General features: G+C 33.2%; 1 protein-coding gene across 1 annotated transcript; it reads left to right on the top strand.

Annotated features, from left to right (window-relative positions):
* The first annotated feature begins 15,462 nt into the window (after positions 1–15,462).
* Positions 15,463–20,522, top strand: LOC143616744 (uncharacterized). The gene is made up of 8 exons (XM_077089491.1): positions 15,463–15,596; positions 16,129–16,241; positions 17,174–17,223; positions 17,342–17,575; positions 18,406–18,558; positions 19,516–19,611; positions 19,695–19,715; positions 20,248–20,522. Exons 2-8 carry the CDS (start codon positions 16,163–16,165, stop codon positions 20,413–20,415), a joined length of 801 nt encoding a protein of 266 aa, XP_076945606.1. The 5' UTR covers positions 15,463–15,596; positions 16,129–16,162; the 3' UTR covers positions 20,416–20,522.
* Positions 20,523–22,440: the final 1,918 nt, after the last annotated feature.

Below are 22,440 nucleotides of genomic sequence, written 5' to 3'. Positions count from 1 at the left end.
AATATCAAACTACAGGGACTGAATATGTAAAAAATGAAACCTCACTCATACGGTGGCCAGAGCACTGCATGGTGAGCCACTCCACCACCACCGCGCGGCGCCGTGAGTGATCTGCACATATTCGTTTTGTTGTTATATGTTTCCTAGTTCATTTTTGGCCTGAAATCGCTTATTTTAGGACATAATCGAGTGAATTAAGCCCCAAGAAAACTAATATAACTAAAATACATGTCCATATACATAACCCCTTGATCAAGAACGAAATATACATCTTATAACATTGATTTGATCATTAAAACTAGATTCGGTTTCCTAAACGAGTAAATATACTAAATATAGTTTGTTTTTGCATATATTATATAAACAACATCATATTCTTCTGCCATCATTATCCTTAAACCCTAGATGTCACTTACCTCTTATCCTCATAAATCCTTTGGTTTTTGTTTATTTGTTGAAGATACAAGTTCGTTCGTTTGACTTTGCTTGCTTTAGGACCTTTAACTCATCGTTTCTCTTGATCCTTTCACTTTCCGGGTGAGTTTTAAACATAGGAATCGTTCATATATATTCCCTAGTCAATAAATTTCAATCAATTTCGGTGGTTGAAGGGTGTTGACTGGTCAATTCGCTTAAAACTCGTTAAAGAGCAAAATAGTTAACAAGTTTGACTATCATTTTCTCATACTTCTGGTCGGATTCAACATTCGGTCCAGAAGACTTTTATATATTCTCGTAACGAAATTTTATGGCTACTGACCAAAACCCGGCTTCCGACTCGCTGTTCAGAATCCGGTCAGTACCAGCTCGCTTAAATCTTAAATATAAGGTAACTTGAGTTCTAAATGTCCGTTTGGATAGATTCCAGCGGGATTAAGTTCGTTTTTACTTATATTATCATATCTCAAAGTATTAGGTTCTGATCATTAATCTCGTTTGACGCGTAGTGGACGACTCGCTTAATCTTTAGTTCGTTTATCTTAATTATTAATCACTTACCTTTAATCTAAGGTGAGTTTTATCAAGCCCCTATTTTAATCAGTTTTCTAAAATGTTTTGGGGACATATGCATATATCATTCTATATATATATATATCAAAAACAGCAAACGTGTAATTGTGTGTGATTAATCAAATATAATTGTGGAGGGTTCTCATTGACCAACGCTCGATTCACTTGGCAACGGTCTTATTATTATTATTATTTGCTCATGGTTGATTTACCGGCGCCCGATTCGCTTGGCAATTGTTTAATCAACAACTTATTTGCTCATGGTTTGATTTCATTACCGCATTTATTACGTATTGCTTATTTCTCTTATTTATTACATTAACATTATTTTATTGCAAAACTGGTGATAAACTCACTCAACATGTGTTGTTGACAAAACTCTGTTTTCTACGCATATACAGGTTGCTTGAGTTGAAGTTTGGACATTTATAAAGACCTTAGGGTTTATTGAAGACAAACATGAATTTAACTTGTTATATATATATATATATATATATATATATATATATATATATATATATATATATATGAATTGTTTATTGTATTTGAATATTGTGTGCACATTTGAAATAAAATAATTAAATAGATATTGTCACATTTATATTATGATAGCATGCTTATAGGATATTCAAAGAAATCTTATCGTTTCGTTTATTTATTTGTTTACAACTTGTATTATTTGATAAACTTGTGTTACATGATGAGTTAAATGAAATAATATTATTATGGTCACTTAATAGTGTCACGTGAGTTTGAGCAATTTCTACGTCACACTCAGGCGTTTCCGCTTTAGCCGGGGTGTTACAGATTGGTATCAGAGCCGTGGCTATAAGATAGGACATTAGACGTAGTATTCTAGGTAGTTATTGCTTATTTGTTAAATGTCTAGGTTGCATGATAGAATTATGTGAACCTCTACTTGATTGTTTAAATGCACTTACTATTACTGTATTACTGTACTGCGAATTTCATTAATGCCTGATGAACACAAGTACACACACACAAATCCAAGGCTTAGGCCTAAAACAAGTTTTTTCAAAAACAATTTCTAGCAATTTTCAAATTCGGGTGTTCCGATATTTCATCCTCTTAAAGACCATGTCCCCTTTGTGATAAGGATATGGTTGCACTCCTTAGGATGTCACACAAGTCATGATGGTTCATGCAACGTGTGACTCCGACCCTCAATGTTTTACAATGTGCTTTAACTAAAAGTCTGACAAGTCGTGGTGATACACGAATACCCAGCTTTTGGTTCGATTTGATTAAGCATCTTTCTATTTCATTGGAACATACAAGTCATGATGATTCGTACAACGTGTGATTCCAAAGACTTAATTGTTTCGAAAAGTCATTGGGTTATGTGAATAGTTGAGTTTTTAATTCATTTTCTGTGATTCTATATTCACTGAAATTTCTAAAAGTCGTGCTATTACAAGAATTGTCAAATTTCAAGTTGTTTTCTTTATTTATATATTCATTTACTATTTTGGGTTTAAAATTTAAAATTCGAAAAGTCATGGTGATACATGAATAGTCGATTTCTCGTGTGTTTTAAAAATTGAGAATCCAAAAAGTCATGGTGATGCATGAATTGTCGATTTTTAGTTCGTTTTTTTTATACAATTCATTTTTATTATGGTTTTAATTGAAAATTCAAAAATTTATGGTGGTACATAAACACTCGATTTTCAATTCGATTTCATACTTATATTAGGTTTGTACAAATTCCATGTTTTTATTTCAAAAATTTGATATATTTTTCATATGTTTATTCCAAGATTAATTAGAAATGCAAAAACTCATGAGCATTTCAATTGTGATTTTGCTTCATGCGATTTCATTTTTTATTGATTCCAATTTTAGGAATCTTTTATGTAACGTTTCTTTTGATTTTGATACACACTTTATATTTACGTTCCATGTCACGCTTCGTAGAATGCCTTCTCGCTGTTCTCGGCGTTGCCCTTGAAACCCAACCCACAAAACGACAACCCAAATCATCAAGCAATTGACCATCGCAATCTCGACCATGAAAAACTAATATTCATTACCAACCACAAGATACATTTAAAATTCAAAGCTATACCTAAGTAAATCCAAACCCAACCTAACCCTTGGATACTCAAACCCAACCCAACAAAGAATTTTACACGAGAACCCACCCTTTGTATGACACGTACGATTCCCCCACTCCGCTACCGTGACGTCGAAATGTTTCAAATAGTGTTAAGTGCAGCCAATTCATCAACTTTTGTCTCATAACTATACATACTCGACACAGCATCTTTATTGACCTGTTACCCAACCATTTATCCTCCACCTTCTGCCTTACCTCATGCTCGTACTTCAAACTCGCTACTATTGCAGCAACTCGAGCACACCCGCTATAAGGCTTAACTTGTTTCCACCATGCAATACCCTACCCCGCGTTCCTTGTCCTCAAAAATTTTATTCGTTTTTCGGCTTCAATACTTAGTCTTTTCAAACATGTCTATATTTTTGCACACTTTTTTCACATTTAGTTCCTTTATAAACACGCTTTTACGTGAAACTTCAAATCTCTATTATTTTAAAATAGTTAATGAATATATATATATATATATATATATTTATATATTCAAGAAATATTCTGTTATACGAAATATATTTAAGTTGATTTTCTTCAAAAGAACTTTACAACAATTCAAATGATTCATTTTTATCACTATTATTTTTATTATTATCATCATCATCATCAATACCTTATTATTATTGTTACCATTACCATAAATATTAGTATTATTAATACCATTATTATTATTTTATTTACTTACTAATATTATTATTATTATATTACACCGATAAATACTATTGCCATTACTATTGTTAATATTACTAATAATATTCTTATTAATATTATTATTATTTTTCCAAAATGATCTTTAAAATAAACTAAAGCAAGATTTTTCTCTTATGCCGTAGGGCTATTATATTGCCACTACAAAATTTTATCTTTAACGAGTCATTTAATTGACGATTTCCTCATAATATTTTTCATAGGGCGCCGCCCAATAGAAAATTCCTTACATTAAAGTTTTACAAAGTTTTCTAAGCTTTAGCATTAGCTAAGGATATTTTTATCATGCAAGTTATTATTAAGTTATAAAAGAAAACATCACGTTTTTACAATTAATTTTCACAAACTTAAACGAATGTAACAATCATTTCTTCTCCCTTCTTCGTCAACGCCAACGAGTCTCTAGTGAATAAATTATACCACCGCCCCCATAATAACTTTCATGCCGCAAAACCCACATTCGAGAAGACAAGCATCACAAACTACTCTTTTGTTTTTTCTTTTATTTCTTCTTTACGTATATACACTGTCCTGTTTAGACTTTGTCGAAATAGTTTTATGTGTCAACTTCTTTCGAAGTTTATACTAAGTTTGGTTATTCAATTATTTGTGAGCTACTTTCATACGCCATTCATAATTGCATTATTGAATCGATTTAATTAGTTATCTCAATTTCGTGATCTATGACTGATTTTCCATTCATTTAATGGAAATTGGGACCATGTACATATTTAGTATTACACGAATCGTTTTAATTGTCTTGTTCTATTTCCTCTCAATGTTTTATTCGTATGATTTTGTTACTTTTGATCTCAATGTTTTACCAATTGGAAACTAATGTCTTAATTCGATCTTGAAGTTCGATGATTTTGTTCTCGATGTTTTATAAATTGGAAACAAATGTTTTACTTTTATCTCGAAGTTGCAATGATTTACCTTTGTTATTAATCTCAAATGATGCCCTTATTCACGTTGATATTTTCATTTGTTTATTAAGTCATTATTGACTTCAAGAACTCACCTAATTCTTTTATTAAAGTTTCGTTATTATTCTCGGACCCAATGCTTATCGATTTGCGTGTTTACATTCTGTAGCTCAATGCTACGTTTACTTAACATGTTATTTTCAACGTTATTATTTCATGTTGATGATTTCAATTGATGTCATCCGTTATTCTAATTATTTCATACTACTCAAGAGTTTCACGCATTTTGTTTGTTAAACATCGTTTGTATCTTTAAAACTTCAATGATTTCATATTCTCGCTTATCATTGACCTCAAGGATTTGTTTATACATTTCGTTAATTTTGATTTATTTGGTTCATTGTTCTCGACTTCCAAGTTTTCATATAAAAATCTATTGTATCTGTTGTTTATGCTTTAAAACCCACACAACGGGACGGATTATGTGGACCATTCGACGATAAAGGTAATTATGGGTCGACACGTAATTATCCAAGTCCTCGCATGGAAGACATAATAAGTACGTTGTGTGAAATAACTCGAAACTTGGAATGATTTTGAAAGACAAGACAAATGAAGCATGATAAGGGCATGGTGGATACGTCTCTGTTACATCCTATATATAAGTGTCGCGTCTTTCAGGTTATTCAAAGATCGACGTCATTGTTTTTATTTAATGATGTATTCGTAAAATTATTAACAACTCCTTATATTAGTTATTTTCTTTTAATTTTTTTTATTTTAATTTCAGGATGAAATTTTTAAAAGTTGTGAATTCTGTAACATTCGTTACTTTTCAAACCCGAAAACCCGACCCGTTTCGAATTTTCAGTTTTTGTTTATAAATATACACACATATTATTTTATATCTCAAGTTCGGTTCATGTATTTTACGTGTCATTCGATTTATGTTTATTTTCGTTCGTTTATTGTTCATTTTGTTCAAATAATGAATCTACGGGATTCAAAGTTTCTATTTATACGAGTTACATTATTCGGGCATAACATATAAATAATCCAAATATATATATATCCTTAACAAGATTTAAAACATTCAAAAGTTCAAGGATCATTATGTAATTATAGATTAATATATGTTTTAAAGTAATCTTAAACTTCAGGGACTATTTGTGTAAATATTCAAAGTATATTAAATAACCCAACCCTTCCCCTCTCCCTACCCCGTTTTTCCGGCCACCAGAAAACGGCTCCGGCCACATGGAACCTTCAAAATCCGGCCCCTTTGACTCATTTAAAATGATTAAATGACCGTAGACCACCGTTTAATGCATATAACAATATAGTAATTATATTATAACGGCCTAGAGTCGTCATTAAATCTTGTAACAAGTGCCGGAAAATCGGCCTAACTAGTAAACACGAATTAACGATGTTCCGTTGCAATTATACCTATAAATAGAGACCTAATCTTCATTTCAACTCGCTCACACCTATCTTTCACTCTCAATTTCTCTTATTTGGCTGTAAATTGAACTTAAGGACCGTCTCCTATCAATCAAACACGATAACAGGTAATAAAAATATTGATTTTAACGGTTTTCGTTCAATAATCCAAACCCGTAAACTTAATTAGTCACACATGGACATGATAAACAGAATTGGAAACTAGGGTTCTTTGTGGAAGAAGATAAATTGGAATATAAGTTATATATTTTCGTTTCTATACTTAAAAATAAATCACATGCTAGTCTGGTTGGTTTGTTCTTATGTGTGTGGAATGAGGGACCCGGGTTCGAACCGGGTCTGCCCCTTCTTTTTTGGTTATTTTCTTTTACTACATTTTAACTAGTTTTAGATCAATTAAATTGTCATAAATTCTTATATATTAAATAAAAGTATTTATAAAATAAAATTTATCATCTCTTCAATTAAAAACCGAACTTTTCATATTCGTTAAGATTCATAAAATTCGGTTGAAACTATTAATTATTCATTTCGTTACCTTTATAACGTATCCATTTTTAAGATGAAATTTCCGATTAAAATCAATGTTCTAGAAACGTTATAATTCTCACATGAATAATAAATTAATTGTCGAAATAATAGTTAAACAACATATTTTGTTAAATAGTTAAAATTAGTTTATAATTACGTTATTTTAAATTAATTCATTAAACCAATAAATATAGCGTTATAATTCGTTAGTGTTTGAGTTCTTTAACTTTAATTCATTAACATAATACTCTTTGAGATAAACTTACCATTAAAATCCGCGTTCAACAAATATTATGCTCGTATTGGTGTTAATAATAGCAACTTCGTCTAAATTTCATAAAGCTTAAAATTAATATTATAATACAAAAGCAAATGCCTTCAAATATTAAACATTAAAACCAAATCAATAATTAACTTTAATAATCCCGTTAGTTTGGTCTTTAAACATTCGTATTTATTTTACTTAGAGTTCGAGAAGTTCAATCGTTTCGGATTCTTTAAAGTACTTTCGGTTGCTTCGGTTTCGTTATTGTGCTTGCGGTTTATATTTCAAGTTATCTTCAATTTCAAGGTGAGTTTCTCACAACCCCTTTTTAAATGTTTTCGTATTTTGGGGTGGCATATGTATTCATTATCAAACTTCAAGATTTACAATTTTGCTTACAAACTACAATTCATATCATGGACTTGTGTGCTTACTTACTTATTTGTTATATACGTGGATTTCAAGTGGTTGCCTCAATAAGTATGATCATACGTCCCCCTTTGCACTCAGGTCTATTTGTATCAAGTGGAAAAGGGACCTCATATCCGAGTACGTTGGTAGCCCCAACTAGAAAGGACCTTCGTTTGTTCTTTACACTCAGGTCCATTGCATCGAATATAAAGAAACCTTATGTGCTTCATTTCACAAGTTTCATAGAATTGTATGATTTTTACGTATTATATCAAACTGTGGGAATCTCACCAGCTATGTTTGTAGCGGACTTTATTTTATACATATGTTACAGGGGTAGAGATACAAGGATGAAAATTAGAAGACACATAGCATGCTTATAGGATATTCAAAGAAAACTTATCGTTTCGTTTATTTATTTGTTTACAACTTGTATTATTTGATAAACTTGTGTTACATGATGAGTTAAATGAAATAATGTTATTATGGTCACCTAATAGTGTCACGTGAGTTTGAGCAATCTGTACGTCACACTCAGGCGTTTCCGCTTTAGCCGGGGTGTTACAGGAACAGACTGACGTGTCACTATTACAAATATCATAAACCAAGCACAATTCATTTAAAAGAAATAAGGAGAATCCAAAGATAACCAATGAGATAAAATAAACCGAAAGAAATTCCTAAGTCCAATTTATTAAATGCCAAAATAAACGAAAATAAATAAAAGTCCTTATTTTTTAGCGTCATTTTACTCTCATCACTGATTTCCCTAATATCCCGGATTACCTGCTAACAAATAAGACAAACACAAACAAGAAAATACGGTTGAGCTAAAAATTACCCAGTAACGGAAAGAACAATAGTACAGGTAAAGATGGGCATACATAAAGCAAAACACACACTGAACTGAAACTAAAAACTGTTGTGAGTATACACTCACGCTTAAGACCAAACTATAACCGGATTCGAAACATAATCCGATACACGATCGGAACATAATCAAAGTACACTCAGAACTGATCCAAATGCATATATATACACATATCAAAGCGGACAGCAAAAATAACCAAATATATATAAATATTAAACTACACGATTGTGATGTGATAATAAATAAGTCGTGTAAATACATAAACACCTAGAGCCAAAAAAGAAGGATACACATCTAGCTGGTTCATGCACCAAGGAGACGGTGTGGGTGGTGTGCACACATTGGTTCATCTCAAACAGAATCAGGTGTTAGGAGTCGGAGCTAAGATCGATCTATACGCCTCTAGGGGCCAAGGTGTTACACAAGCACAAGCTAGAGATGCCGTGAAATTTGACTGCGCACTGACACAATAAGTTCCATATCGTTGACGTCCAACGACAAGTCAGAAATGCTCGGGTAATAGAGTACTGAAGCTAAAGTCATACAACTAAATTTAAACATGAACATGTAATAATGAATACACAATATATATCCTATTGCATGCTATAAACTTAATATAAACATATCATACGAATAAACTGAACTCAATCTGAAAATGAAATATAACCAAAATCCGCACTACGAAGTGATGGACATAGAATATAAGATAAAACCAATACGAGTGAAGAAAAACAGAATCCGTACTACAAAGTAATTGAATACAATTAATACTAAGAGTAAACGAAAACAGAAACCATACTATAACGTAATAGAACATAACTAATATTATAAGTAAATGAAAACAAAATCTGTACCACAAAGTAACGGAATTAATTAATAGAGTAAACGAAAACATAAACGCACTACAAAATAACGAAATATAATTAATACTACGAGTAAAGAGAAACAGAATCCGTATGTGGGTTTAGCAATCAAAGCAGAACTGAACAAATTGTCTATAACTCGTATAAGAACCTATAGTTTAATTATAATCACATAACTGCGAGTTAAAACCACTTAATTAAATTTGGTGACTCTAATTTTCCCGCCACGGGCACTTTTTAGCATTCATGATCAGTTGTTAAAACTTATTGTCATAAGTTTGTTTTACTAATTATCAAAGAACCTTCAAATTTCCCAAATATAAGCATTTATATATATATAATTTTGAATTATCAAACCTTTACTTAAATCGGTATCAAAGAATCATATTAGCAATAAAATAACTTTACTGAAGAGGTAGGTCCCAGCAGAGCCCAGTTGGACCCGCAAGACTCACCTTGAAGAGGGACGTCTGCGCAAGGACCAACTGGTTCCGCAAGACCAACCATGCTCAGAGATGAAGACCTTACGCGCAGTACGCCAGCTGTTCCCGCAGGAAAAGCCTCCCAATGGTGAAGTACCCCGCCTGTTCCCGCAGCTGCGGATACAAGCCATCAGGGAAGGCTACCCGCACTAACAGCAAGGCTACACGCATAAGGCACTAACTCAATAATTCAGTAGTGTCACCTGAAGGAATGAGCAAGGCGGGAACACTCCCGCCCAAATGAGCCAGTCCGTACGCTTCTGGAAGGTCTTTTGTACTATACCTGCCAAGGTATGAACAAAATAGACAAGATCTGACCAGAGCGGCCCATGAACCAATCACAGGGTGACAGCTCACCGACAACAGTACGAGGAGCACGCTCTAGTACAAAATGTCACTATCAGCCGCTGCCTACTCACCAACCCTTGCGTGGCACGTACATAGCCTGCAGTTGGTGGAAAAGGAACAGTACACAGCCGGCCATGTCACTATCAGCCGCTGCCTACCCACCAACTACCAGCATGGCACGTGCGTAGCCCACAGTTGGTGGAAAAGGAATATTATACAGCTGGCTGTACTTGCTTGGAAACCTACCTTCGGCTATAAATACTGCAACACCTTGGAACGGTATCATTATCTTGTATCTTATCTTCTCTAGCAATCTCTCTTTATATACACTTATATTCAGAGCAATCTAGTCTGATTCTCACGCCGGATGGTGGTCACAAGGAGGAACCCCCCCCCCCCTTCTCAGTAACAAGCTCACGGTGTCTGTTTTGCAGGTCATCAGAATAACCATCTCTGCCGGACCTAACCCTCGTGGGAAACATTACTTAACCCCCAGATTATCCATAATCTACTCGGGGGCGCCTAGTGTTTCTTCATTTACTCAATTTATTTATTCGAATCAACTAACTCTTTACTTAATTAACTTCCTCACCTAAATTCTAAATTGGATTGCAAGTCATATATAACAGATTCGTTGAATTCTTATTAGTTATGTTATGGTTTTTATGTTTATTTCTAATCAAACACACATAAATAGCTATACACACATACGCATATTATGCATTGTTATCTTAAAATGTTACATGAGTTGGAGGCTTGAACTAGTTAGCGACATGAGTGAGAAATAGCTTTAATGAAAGAGAGTAGGCACACTTTATTTTCTTCACATGTTTAAACATTGTATCTATGTTTATTACTTTCAGCATCCTTATTTAAGTGCCTAAATCCAAATGTTACCAAACAGATCCGACGAAGACATAAAAATTCTTTGGTTTAAGATCATGATTTCCAAATACAGATTCCGATTAAACAAGTTTTCTTTGCGGATACAAATTAACCAACATGAACACCTTATACACTATAACAAATTAATGCATATAAAAACCATAAGAGAAGGATCAATAGCTATATACCAGATAGCCGAACAAAACTGAACGCACCGTGAGAGCAGTGGACGAAGCTACAACGATAGTTCACCTTCACGGTTGTGCGACGGGGCAGGTATTGTAGGACGATAGAAAGAATTGATGGCGACAGTTAAATATCATGGTTGTGGTGCCAACTACTGCGCTGTAGCGTGACGGTGATGATGGTGGCACCCAGCGATCCGATCTAACTGTCAAAGCGGTGGCAGTATGAGTTGTTACAGTGGCGGTGTGAGTCGTAAAAAGGAACTATAGGTGGAGGTATAGCGGTTTTCCGGGGAGACGGTGGTGGTGAAAAACGAAAGGGATGTATAGAGATTTTATTTCCTCATGAAGCTATTAGTTATATATATACTAGACACAAACCCTCAATTTCGCGATAACCTTTGTAGAATCATATACGATTTACACCAACAAAGGTGCTCCGTAAAACCGTGATCATAAGCTTCATCCAAATCAACTTTCAACAAATAGCACAAATGGTCCTTCAATTTATTTCATTTTTAAATTTAAATATTTATACTTTAAATCCTTTTAATTTAGAAATAATTGAAATTACCCCTCAACTTATTATATTAATATTCATATCTAACGTGTTTCATTATTTGATTTTAACTTTCTATCGATTTAACAAGATATTAACACTTTTAATATTCGACATTTATCATCATTTTATGGTTTCAAATTTCCGTATATTACATATATGCGACCCCCAAAAATATAAAAGCGTTAAAAAGGGGTGTAAGAAACTCACGTTTGAAATTTATACGGAAAATAAAGATAAAAGCCGAAATGTGTCAAAGGAACCGAAACGAACGATCCCCACAAACTATAAATAAAAATAAATACGAACATCTAAAGACTAACTAACGGGATTAATAAAGTTAATTATTTGTTGGGAATATGTATTATTTTATTATAGTTTTTACTATTTTATGCCATAGATTATTTTAATATTATTTTTAAGCTTAACGGAATTTTAACGATTTGTAATATTTTAATAATATAATTAACGCTAATATGAGAGTTATGGTATTTATAAGGCACGAATTTTAGATGGTGATAATATCTTGAAAAATAATTATGTTAATGAATTAAAGCTAACGAATTATATAGCTAACGGATTAAGGTTTATGAATTATAAGCTAACGAATTAAAGTTTCACGAGTTAAGGCTAATGAATTAAAATTAACTCAACGGATATATAAACTAATTTTTACGATTTAACGAGTGTGGAAGTTAGATTTTGGATGAAAAAAATGATAAATTATAATTTATAAAAAAAATATGTTAAAAATAATTAAATTTGATTTATTATGATTTTTAAATAATTTATTTGATTTTTAACAATAAAGGAAATGGTTTAAAAAAGATAAAAAAAAAAAAAAAAACCCGTGCATTGACCCGGGTTCAAACTCGGATCTGTTGCACCAAACTTAAGTGATATAACCATCTGGTCCAGGCTATTAGTTTGGTTAAACTATATAAATAGAAATATATATGCATATGTTCATATTCATCTTCTATAATGAAAACCCTATGTATCTAATCTGACATTATGTTCCTTGTTTGTTTAATTAAGGTTAGGGTTTTGTTTAATGGATAAAAACGAACAAAAATCATGTATTAATTACCTGGAAAAGCTTCTGATTGACGGTGAATGGTGACTTGGCCGGAAAATAATTTGGATGATCCAATCGGAATTATAGAGAGTATAATTGTAACACCCCAACCCAGAACAGGCTGACGTGCCACTATTACTGATATCATAAACCAAACACAATCGAATTAAAAGAAAAGAAAAGGAATCCAAAGACAACCAACGGGTTCAAATAAACCGATAGAAAATCCTAAGTCATATTTATTAAATTCGGAGATAAACGAAAAATATTTTAAGTCTTTATTCTGAGCTTCATTTTGCTCTCATCACTGATTTCCCCGATTACCTGGCAACAAAATAAGAGAAACACAAACAAGAAAACACGGCTGAGCCAAAAACTAGCTAGTAACGGATAGAATAATAGTACATGTAAAGACAAACTTACGAAAAGAGAAAGAAAATAGAGCTGACATTAAAACCATAACTAAGGCTAACTGAAAATAATACGGATATTGAAGGAAAACTAGTGCAGATGCTAATACAGAACATAACCAAATTACTACAGAAACCGAATCAGATACTTAACTATAGTCATATACAGAAACATATACATAAACATATATCAAACTACACGACTATGGTATATTAACAAAAATAAGTCGTGTACACAGAAGCACCCAGAGCAAGAAACAGATGGGTACACAGCTAGTTAGTCCATGCACCTATGAGATGGTACGTATGGCGTATACGCATTGTTCCATCCCCTAGAAATCAGAAGTCAGAACAGAACTAGGATCAATCCATACGCCCTAAGTGTCCCTAATACTACACAAGTACTAGTTAGAGATGTCGTGCTCTTTAATTACATACTGTCACGACAAGTGCCATGTCATTGACGCCCCAACGACAAATAAGAAATGCTCAGGTAACAGAGTACTAAAGCTAAAACTATATAACTAAACATATTTAAACAGGAATATGCAACAATGAATACGAAATATATAACCTATTGCATGCTATAAAATTAATATTAACATATCAAACGATAATTGAACTCACTTTGTAACTGAAAGATAACAAAAATCCGCACCACAAAGTGACGAACATCGAATATAAAATGAAGTCGAACCAATACTACAAGTGAAGAAAAACAGAATCCATACTACAAAGTAACGGAATGTAATTAATACTAAGAGTAACAAAAAATAGAAACCTTACCTTAGTTTAGTAAAGCAGGGCAAAACAAAACAATCAGGTCTCCCTTAACAAGCACACAAAACCTAGATTTTTATTATAGTGTAGTCAGATTTGATATAGAGTTCCAGCAAACTTAAAGTTTTAGGGTGTCTTGATCGGTGACTCGTTCGATATTCCGGCGATGGAAACTTATAGTTACTTATATTTAAATATGCAAGCTTTTAGCAACAAAGTGTTCATAAAATCATTAAAACTAACGAAAATTGGTTTATTAGTCACACCAAAAAATAAAGAAAAGATGGAGCGATAATCCAATAATTTGACCCCTTAAAACTATTATTATGTTATAACTGTTATATAAAGAAATTCTTCTTTTTAACTAGTTATTTAGTTATTTTTATTATAGTTTAATCTTTGTCATGGAGATTATAACGAATTATAATTAAAGATTATGTATTTCTTCGTCTTAACCATCAAAATTGTTCCAATTTATTTTTTTTTACTTAGTCTAATAGCATAACACAATTAACTTAATATGAAAATGTGATGGCAAGTGACTTTGCAATTGCACAGTTTCGGTTTCTACGAGCACAACGTAATATGAAACTTTGTTAATACATGTCCCATCTTCACACATTCACCTTAGCATTTTCATCTCCACAGCCTCCATCTTGCGAGCCTGTGCGTTCTTGATAGCCCACAGTTTGTCCCATAGAAGCTATAATATAGCATGTCTAACTTTAATCCTATAAAATATTTCTTTTAATTTAGTTGGGAACCTCCTATGGCACAACATTCCACCGACTATTGTTGATCTATTCTACACTAGCCAACTTGAACGCGTTGTACCCGCTTAAGCCCAAAGTAAAATTTGGGTGTAGCTTTAGACCAAAAAACTTTTAACTGTCCATTCATTAATTATACCTCTTGATTTTAAGTTTTACCCTAGCAGTCTTCAATCAACTTACCATCGGCCTTCAATCAATTTACAATCGAATCGAATTGGTCTCAATATTGCTGTCAAGCAACTTTTGGATTATATTTTGTATATGGATTAACTTTTAAATTTATTTTTATAATGGAATCTTCGAAGGCTTCCTTTGATAAGAAACTGTTCTATCTTGTGAGGATTGGCTGAGAGTGACATCACGCAGCTAAGTACTTAAAGTTAGTAAAAGAGGAGTACAAATATACTTTTTTTAAGTTTATTTTCGAGTTATAAAATTTGAACCTCTAAAAACCGAGATTTCATTTTCATTTTCATTTTCATTTTCACCCACAGGCACAGGTATCCAAGGCACGTGACAGACAGCGTGGACCATTCTATGCGACACGTGTCATATTTCAAGTGGAGAAAGCAGATAACAAGGAGATGATAAGTGGCGTCGGTAACCACCAAAACAAAACAAACTCGTAACCGTCAAGCAAACCACAACATCCATCAATATCAATGGCACTCCGTCCATCCAAACACGGCAACCATTACCATAGCAGGTCACCGCTGGTAGCTCCACAAACAAGGAGAAGGTCCGCCTTCAGTGTACGGATGACAACGGCGGAGGATTGGCATCGTATGAAGAAGGCGAGCTTGAACGACCTAATTGGACGGGTCAAACGCCGCTCTCTCGACTCGTCGGTGCCCTAATTGCCTTTAAACCGCTTTATTCTCTGCTTAAGCTTGGCGCCAGACAAGTTCTAATCAGGTTTATGCTCAATTCGATTGCTAGATTATAATAAGCTCAAGCTCAGGCTCGGCTCGTTTATTGTTTATTAGTTCAATTATATATGTCTTTAATTAACTTTATATACTTTATGGAAAACCTTAGTGTGAGATTGATACATGAAAGTCCAAAAGAGGTCAAACTTAGAAATACACAAGGCTCAATAACTGAAATGAGCTTTATATATATATATATATATATTAAAATAATAATTATTATTATTATTATATATAAAAGTATGATAAAAATAGCAAAAATACGTATTATGTTGCATACAAAGTTTTCTGTTAAAACATACAAAATTAATTTATAAACTCGAGCTTGAAAAGACTACTACTGGAGCTCGACTTGCCAATATTTTCATCTTCCCTTTTTTGCTCCTTTTTTTTGTTTTTTTTTTGTTTTTTGTTTTTATGAAGAAATAACATGTTAGTTATGAATTATGATTAGAAACAGAATCATGTTACTTTTCTGTTCGTATTGAAACGTATAACTTGAATGTGTACTTGAACAGTACGGCTGAGAAAACAAATGTGCCGTGGCGAGAAATGACCAAGGAGCTTTTAGAATCAGATGTTTATAAGGAAATGGAGAGTGTTCAGAATACATCCATTGTATATCCTGACTGTAAGTTTCTCTCTCGTTATTGTATTGGTTTCACTTCCTGACACATTAGAATTTACCAATCGTGTGATTTTAGCAAATGCTCATGTTTATAGAGATTTGCATTGCATATGTGTGACACTTAGGGGAATTCCACTGCGTTTTGGGCACGTTTAGGCTTGTAAAGGACACGAACGGGGCATGCTCGTGTTCGTTTGTTTAACTTTAGCCAAACAAACCAGTGTTGTAGAACTTGCTAGGCACTAGTGGCCTGGTAGGTACCAAATAATGATTAATAGGGGATTAATCGGATTGGAATTTTGTATTTGATTTTTCAAAGTCACACACACACACACAAATTTTTTTCACAATTATATATATATATATATATATATATATATATATATATATATCCAAAATAAGTATAATTTTCAAATCCTTCAAAGATTTTGACAAAATATGACCAATTTTGACCAGATTTGATCAATTTTGACCGATTTTCACCCCCCAAGTTTGACCGACTACAGGTTAGCTGAAATTTATTCAGTAACTCACTGATTACCGATTAGTCGCTGATTTTACAACACTTAAATAAAACGGACGAACACAAACAACTAGATGAAAGAGGTTTTTTTGTTCGTGTTCGTTTATGCTCGTTTGCTAACAGTATAAACGGACCTACCTGAACATAGCATAGCTAAAACCAATTAAAAAGCAAACGTGAAAAATAATATGTTGGGCCTAAAAGTTGTTAAAACTAAATCAAATTGTAGCAGGTCTAATAAATTTAATTGAATACTAACAAACGTACACAAACGAACTTACGCATATGTAAATTTAAATGAATGAACGAGACATGTTTTGTACGTACGTTTAGCTAAATGAACATAAACGAACTTCTAGACTATGATATATACAGTTATGATATATATCTAATGATTGCTCTATTGAAACAGATTATCTCAATCCATTTCATGCATATGATGAAGGCAATCTTTCTTGGTTGGTAAGCATTTTTCCTTTCATCTATAACTTCTAGAACATATGATTTATTTTGCATACATATAAATAAGATTGGTATATATCTTATTTTATGACTGATTATTTATAATATATGATATTAGGCAGCTGCAGAAGCGGAGGCTGCAACAATGTCAATGGTGAGACGGGCTATACCTGATGCATCTTCACTCGAGGAAGCAAATGAAATAGTTAGGGGAAACTGGCTCAATGCAATTGAGCAACATCATCAACAATATTCGGGCAACTTGAAAATCAAAGACATTCTTGATATTGGATGTTCTGTAGGTGTTAGTACAAGGTTTCTCGCTGATAAATTTCCTTCTGCTAACCTCACTGTAAGCATGTCCAACAATTTCTTTCTTTTTTCGGTTTTGACTTTTAAATAACTGTATGTTTGTGACTTTGTGTGTGTGTGTCTTGGTTTTAAAATGCACACATCAGGAGCGCATAATGCACGCATCACATGATTCAGTGATGAGATCGCATTGCGTGATGCGATTCCATGATCTGCATTACATCTGATGTGATCTTATGTGATGCAACGCCCTATGCAGTTGACCAGTATATGAATAAATTTAGACTGCCGATTGCAACGAATTTGGGTTTTTCAATTTTGATTGAACAAATCTGACCATCGATCGAGCAATGGGTTTGAGCATTTGAGCCATTTAGACCATTTGTTTTAACAAATCTGAGCAGAAATTATGAGAATATTTTATATTTTAGTGTAAAAAATTAACAAGTTCAAACCTTATCCATAAATAAAACATTTTTGTGAAACAAATAGAAATCTTTTAAATTAAATCAAAAGAAGGGATATATAAATAATTTGGTTTGCCCTTAAGACAATCAGTTTTGTTGCAACGGGTCTGAAACCTTACATCCAAAATTATTATTTTGACCGCTAAAAGATCAGATAATCATAATCACAATCTGCTATAAACGCTTTAAAAGTTTTTCGGGAAAAATGAGAAAGTATGCTGGTTTTTATAGTATAAACTCTTTGAAAATTTGCTTTTTTTGGGTTATTTCAAAGTTAAATTACCTTTTGCCTATTGTCATTGTTACTAACCAATGTCATTGGTTATAACTAACAACTGTTGCTTGAATTACCTATTTGGCTTCTGATCTAATTTTGTAAAACTTATGATATCTTGTTCCACAGGGGCTGGATCTATCACCATACTTTCTAGCAGTCGCTAAATATAAAGAAAAAACAAGTCCACAAAGATCAAACTCATTTAAGTGGATACATGCAAATGGTGAATGCACAGGCTTGGATTCACAATCATTTGACATTGTTTCAATCTCTTATGTGGTATGGCCCGTTTTGTGTTCGGTTAATTATAATATAAATTATCAAACAATACTCAATCTAGGTAGGGCTGTTCTCGAGTTGAGCCAGGTTTATCTGGAGCTCTGCCTGAAAGTTAAACGATCCAGCTCGGCTCAGCTTGAATTCATATAACCATGCTAAAAATTGGAGCTCGAATTGTAAACCCGCCAGCTCAGCATGTATTTCTATAACCGAGATGAACTTTGAGCTCCAACTAGTAGTTCAGCTCAAACTTAGCTTGTTTAGAACTGAGTTAGCTCGCCTCGGATTCTAAACCAGCCAGCTCTGCTCGGCTAGAATTCATATAATCGAGCTGAAAACTGAGCTCAAACTCAACTCAGTTTGAACTCTAGTCAGCTCTGCTCGGCTTGGTTTTGCTCGGTTTCTATGAAAAGTAAATTTAAACTTATTTAATCAAGGAATTCGTGGGTTGGACTTAGCATTGGGTATTGGGCTCATTGGTTGTGCTCAGATTAAGTTGAAATTAAAATATTCGAGCAAGCTCACCTTGGCTCGAATTTTAAACAAGTTGGCTCAGCTAGAAAACTAAGATAAGTAATGCATAGATACACTTAAGACTATTAGGATAACAATAAATTAATAATCCTAAATTAGTGGGATTCCCCAGATGCGGCAGGGATCCGGTCGGTATCGGTTTGGTTCGTTACGGTACCGACAATCGTTATAACAACTGAGAATTAAAACCCGAAGAATAAAGTCCTAATACGCCCAAAAGGATATCAACACATATTTTACGTCGATTGAAAACCATAAAAACGGAATGCCGTTACCGGTTCCAATAATAGTACCAATACCGGTACCAATGTTATTAAGTCATAATCGATTTCACGGTACCGGCACTGGTATACCTTACAATACCAAACAAATGCTCTGTTTTGAATACAACTATGTTTTCAACAAAATTATGACACTTTGCAGCTTCATGAATGCCCAGCAAGAGCTACAATAAATTTGGCAAAGGAATCGTTTCGATTGCTTCGACCGGGTGGAACGTTTGTTATAACCGATAACTCGGTAACTACCCTCTCCTATTTATTATTCTTTCCTACTTTAATGTAACATATCAAAATCTAACGTTTTTAACGCGTTGTTTGCAGCCCAAATCTAAGAAACTTCAGGTACAACTCCTTCATATACATACTTTCGATGTAATAGCAATATGTTTAAAAATTGGAACGGGTTGGTGGGTTAGCGGGTTGAAAATAAGGGTAAAGATTGGCTTGCAAAATGCTAAAAATGAGCTTAAACGAGCTTGTGACTAAATTGGAGCTCATTTAATAAATGAGCTGGACCGCGAGCTTCACATCCTGAGCTTGACTAGGTTCGTGACCCTAAACGAATTTCACAGTTTTTTTGTAACCGTGTGGTTTCTCATGAAACTTCCCCTATATATAAGATTATGCAATAATCATATCTATATATAAATAAATAAAGTACTTCAATATATAGTTAAAAATACACCAATCGAGCTCAAGGTTGCAAAAATATTTTAAGAGCTTAGCTCGAGCTCGACTCATTTACAAGCCTAGTTAATATTGATGAAAGCAAACACAACCAATATATTTACACTCCAATGGTCCATCCCTAACAAATACACTCTTAAATCATGTAACATAAATATTAGTGATTCGGCATTTGTTATGTTTGTAGGAATTATCGCCTGTTTTGTTTACGTTAATGAAGAGCACCGAACCATTTCTGGATGAATACTATTTGCTTGATTTGGAAAAAGCTGTGAAGGATGCTGGCTTCGTCAATGTACGAACAATCCTTACAGATCCCAGACACCGGACTCTAACTGCCACGGTGCCCTATTGACATATTTTTTTAAAAAGCTATAGAAATGTTTTGAAAACCAGACCGCTTAGTTGTGTAATCGGTCTTAGAAACCGAATAACTTCAACAATTATAATTAGTTCAATAAATCAATGGTTACAAATGTATAAAACATATTCTGTCTTTTTCATTTTGTTCAGTGACTTCAGTCATTACTCGGTTCTATGTTTATATGACAGACTGATCCCTGCGTCCGGTTTGGGTTCGATTTCTTTCTATTATTTTTGCGCAATGTTTTCAAAAGCTATATTTAGCTGTTGAACAACGTGACTGTGAAAGATTATAATGTGTTTCTTTTATTTGTTTTTAACTTTCAGCCTAACATTTATTAATATTTTATGTAACATTTAAATATATTCAAAAATTATATATGATGTATCTGGTCCAACTAGTGAAACATTGAAACGGTTGGTTTAGTGGGGGTGTCCAAAATGCTCAAACCCGACCAGAGCCAAACCTAAAAAAGTATTAACCGGGTAAAAAAGTATTAATCGGGTTATTTGGGTTTAGCCTAACAAACCAGAATTATTATTAGGGTCGGGTTTCGGGTTCATTTTTAGAAAAAAAAAACTGGTTTCAGATGAACCGACTTAAACATGCTGGATAATTTTAGAGCAAAGGACTCCGAAAAACACTAAAAAATATGCCTAATCACTCGCCACATCATAAAATCACCATTCTTTAAAACTACCAAAAACCCACCCAATAAGGAATTTTAAAAACACTAAAAAATTATTGTCACACCATCATTATCTTTTACTCCGAAAAACACTAAAAAGTATTAACCGGGTTATTTGGGTTAGCCTAACAAACCATAATTATTATTAGGGTCGGGTTTCGGGTTCATTTTTAGGAAAAAAAACACTGGCTTCGGACGAACCGACTTAAACATGCTGGATAATTTTAGAGCAAAGGACTCCGAAAAACACTAAAAAATATGTCTAATCACTCGCCACATCATAAAATCACCATTCTTTAAAAATACCAAAAACCCATCCAATTAAGGAATTTTAAAAACACTAAAAAACATTGTCACCCATCATTATCTTTTACATTATTATTTTAGAGCAAATTAACCGCAACCACCGGTTAATTGATCTCTGGATTACCTGCAGGGAGTCTTGGACATCTTTTATGATGTCTTATCAATGAACATATTCCATTCTTCTTCATTAAAAGAATCATTCTTCATTAAAATAATCATCGTGAGAACAAACTGTTGATATATTTATACATGTTGTTATGCATAATGTGATCTTTTATGTCATTAGATCCATAATTTTGTTTTTCTTTTTGTCTACACATAAAGAACATATGATCAATGTTTGCTTATGTGACTGAATTCAAAACTTTATATGATTACTTATCAAGTCTGTTAATTAATCGTGGAACTCACTTTTAATAAGGGTAGTGTTTTATGGATTTTTATATAAATTACTTATTAATTCTTAAATGCTACTGTGCGTTTACTATTATTTCTATCAATTATTCAAGAGCAATTGTTACATCTTTAATTGATGGGTTAGGAGTAATCAAAGCAGGTATCATATGTGATTTAATCTATTAAACTATTTGATGAAAAGGAATTTTACAAGTACATGTCGAAGAAAATAGATGAAGCAAAAGCAGGCTGATCGATTAGAATGAAGAACTAAAATCAATGATTTGAAGAATTGGAGTAATGATTAAGGTATTGTATTGTATTGGATAGATTATTATTTGAATTAGTTACATAGCAACTACTAGTTTGTAATTTATTTTCTAAGTTTAGCAGGCCTAACTTGTTTTTTCCCCTAAATTCGGGTTTCGGGCCAAAGTCGGGTTTTGTCGGGTATTTACCCGAACCCGGCACGAGACCGATTAACATTAATTTTCAGGATCGAAATGAACCCAAGAAAAGTAGGGTAGGTCCGGGCTCGGGTTTTTTAGGGTCAGGTTTATCGGGTTTTTCGGTCCGGACCTAAATATGCACACCCCTACTTGACGAACATTAATTAAATTCTTTTT

This window comes from Bidens hawaiensis, unplaced genomic scaffold, assembly GCF_021521415.1.
Source record: "Bidens hawaiensis isolate Kalapana, Puna unplaced genomic scaffold, B.hawaiensis_p1.1 tig00002307_1, whole genome shotgun sequence".
NCBI lineage: Eukaryota > Viridiplantae > Streptophyta > Magnoliopsida > Asterales > Asteraceae > Bidens > Bidens hawaiensis.
The sequence above is the reverse complement of the archived record's forward strand: the minus strand, read 5'-3'. Positions and strand labels throughout refer to the sequence as shown.

Bases quoted from the DNA above. Each gene is read 5' to 3' on its own strand.
- LOC143616744 (XM_077089491.1), top strand. From the start codon at position 16,163: ATGACCAAGGAGCTTTTAGAATCAGATGTTTATAAGGAAATGGAGAGT. The intron at 17,576-18,405 runs GTAAGCATGTCC...CTTGTTCCACAG, and splicing joins TTCCTTCTGCTAACCTCACT to GGGCTGGATCTATCACCATA. The intron at 19,612-19,694 runs GTAACTACCCTC...CGTTGTTTGCAG, and splicing joins TTGTTATAACCGATAACTCG to CCCAAATCTAAGAAACTTCA.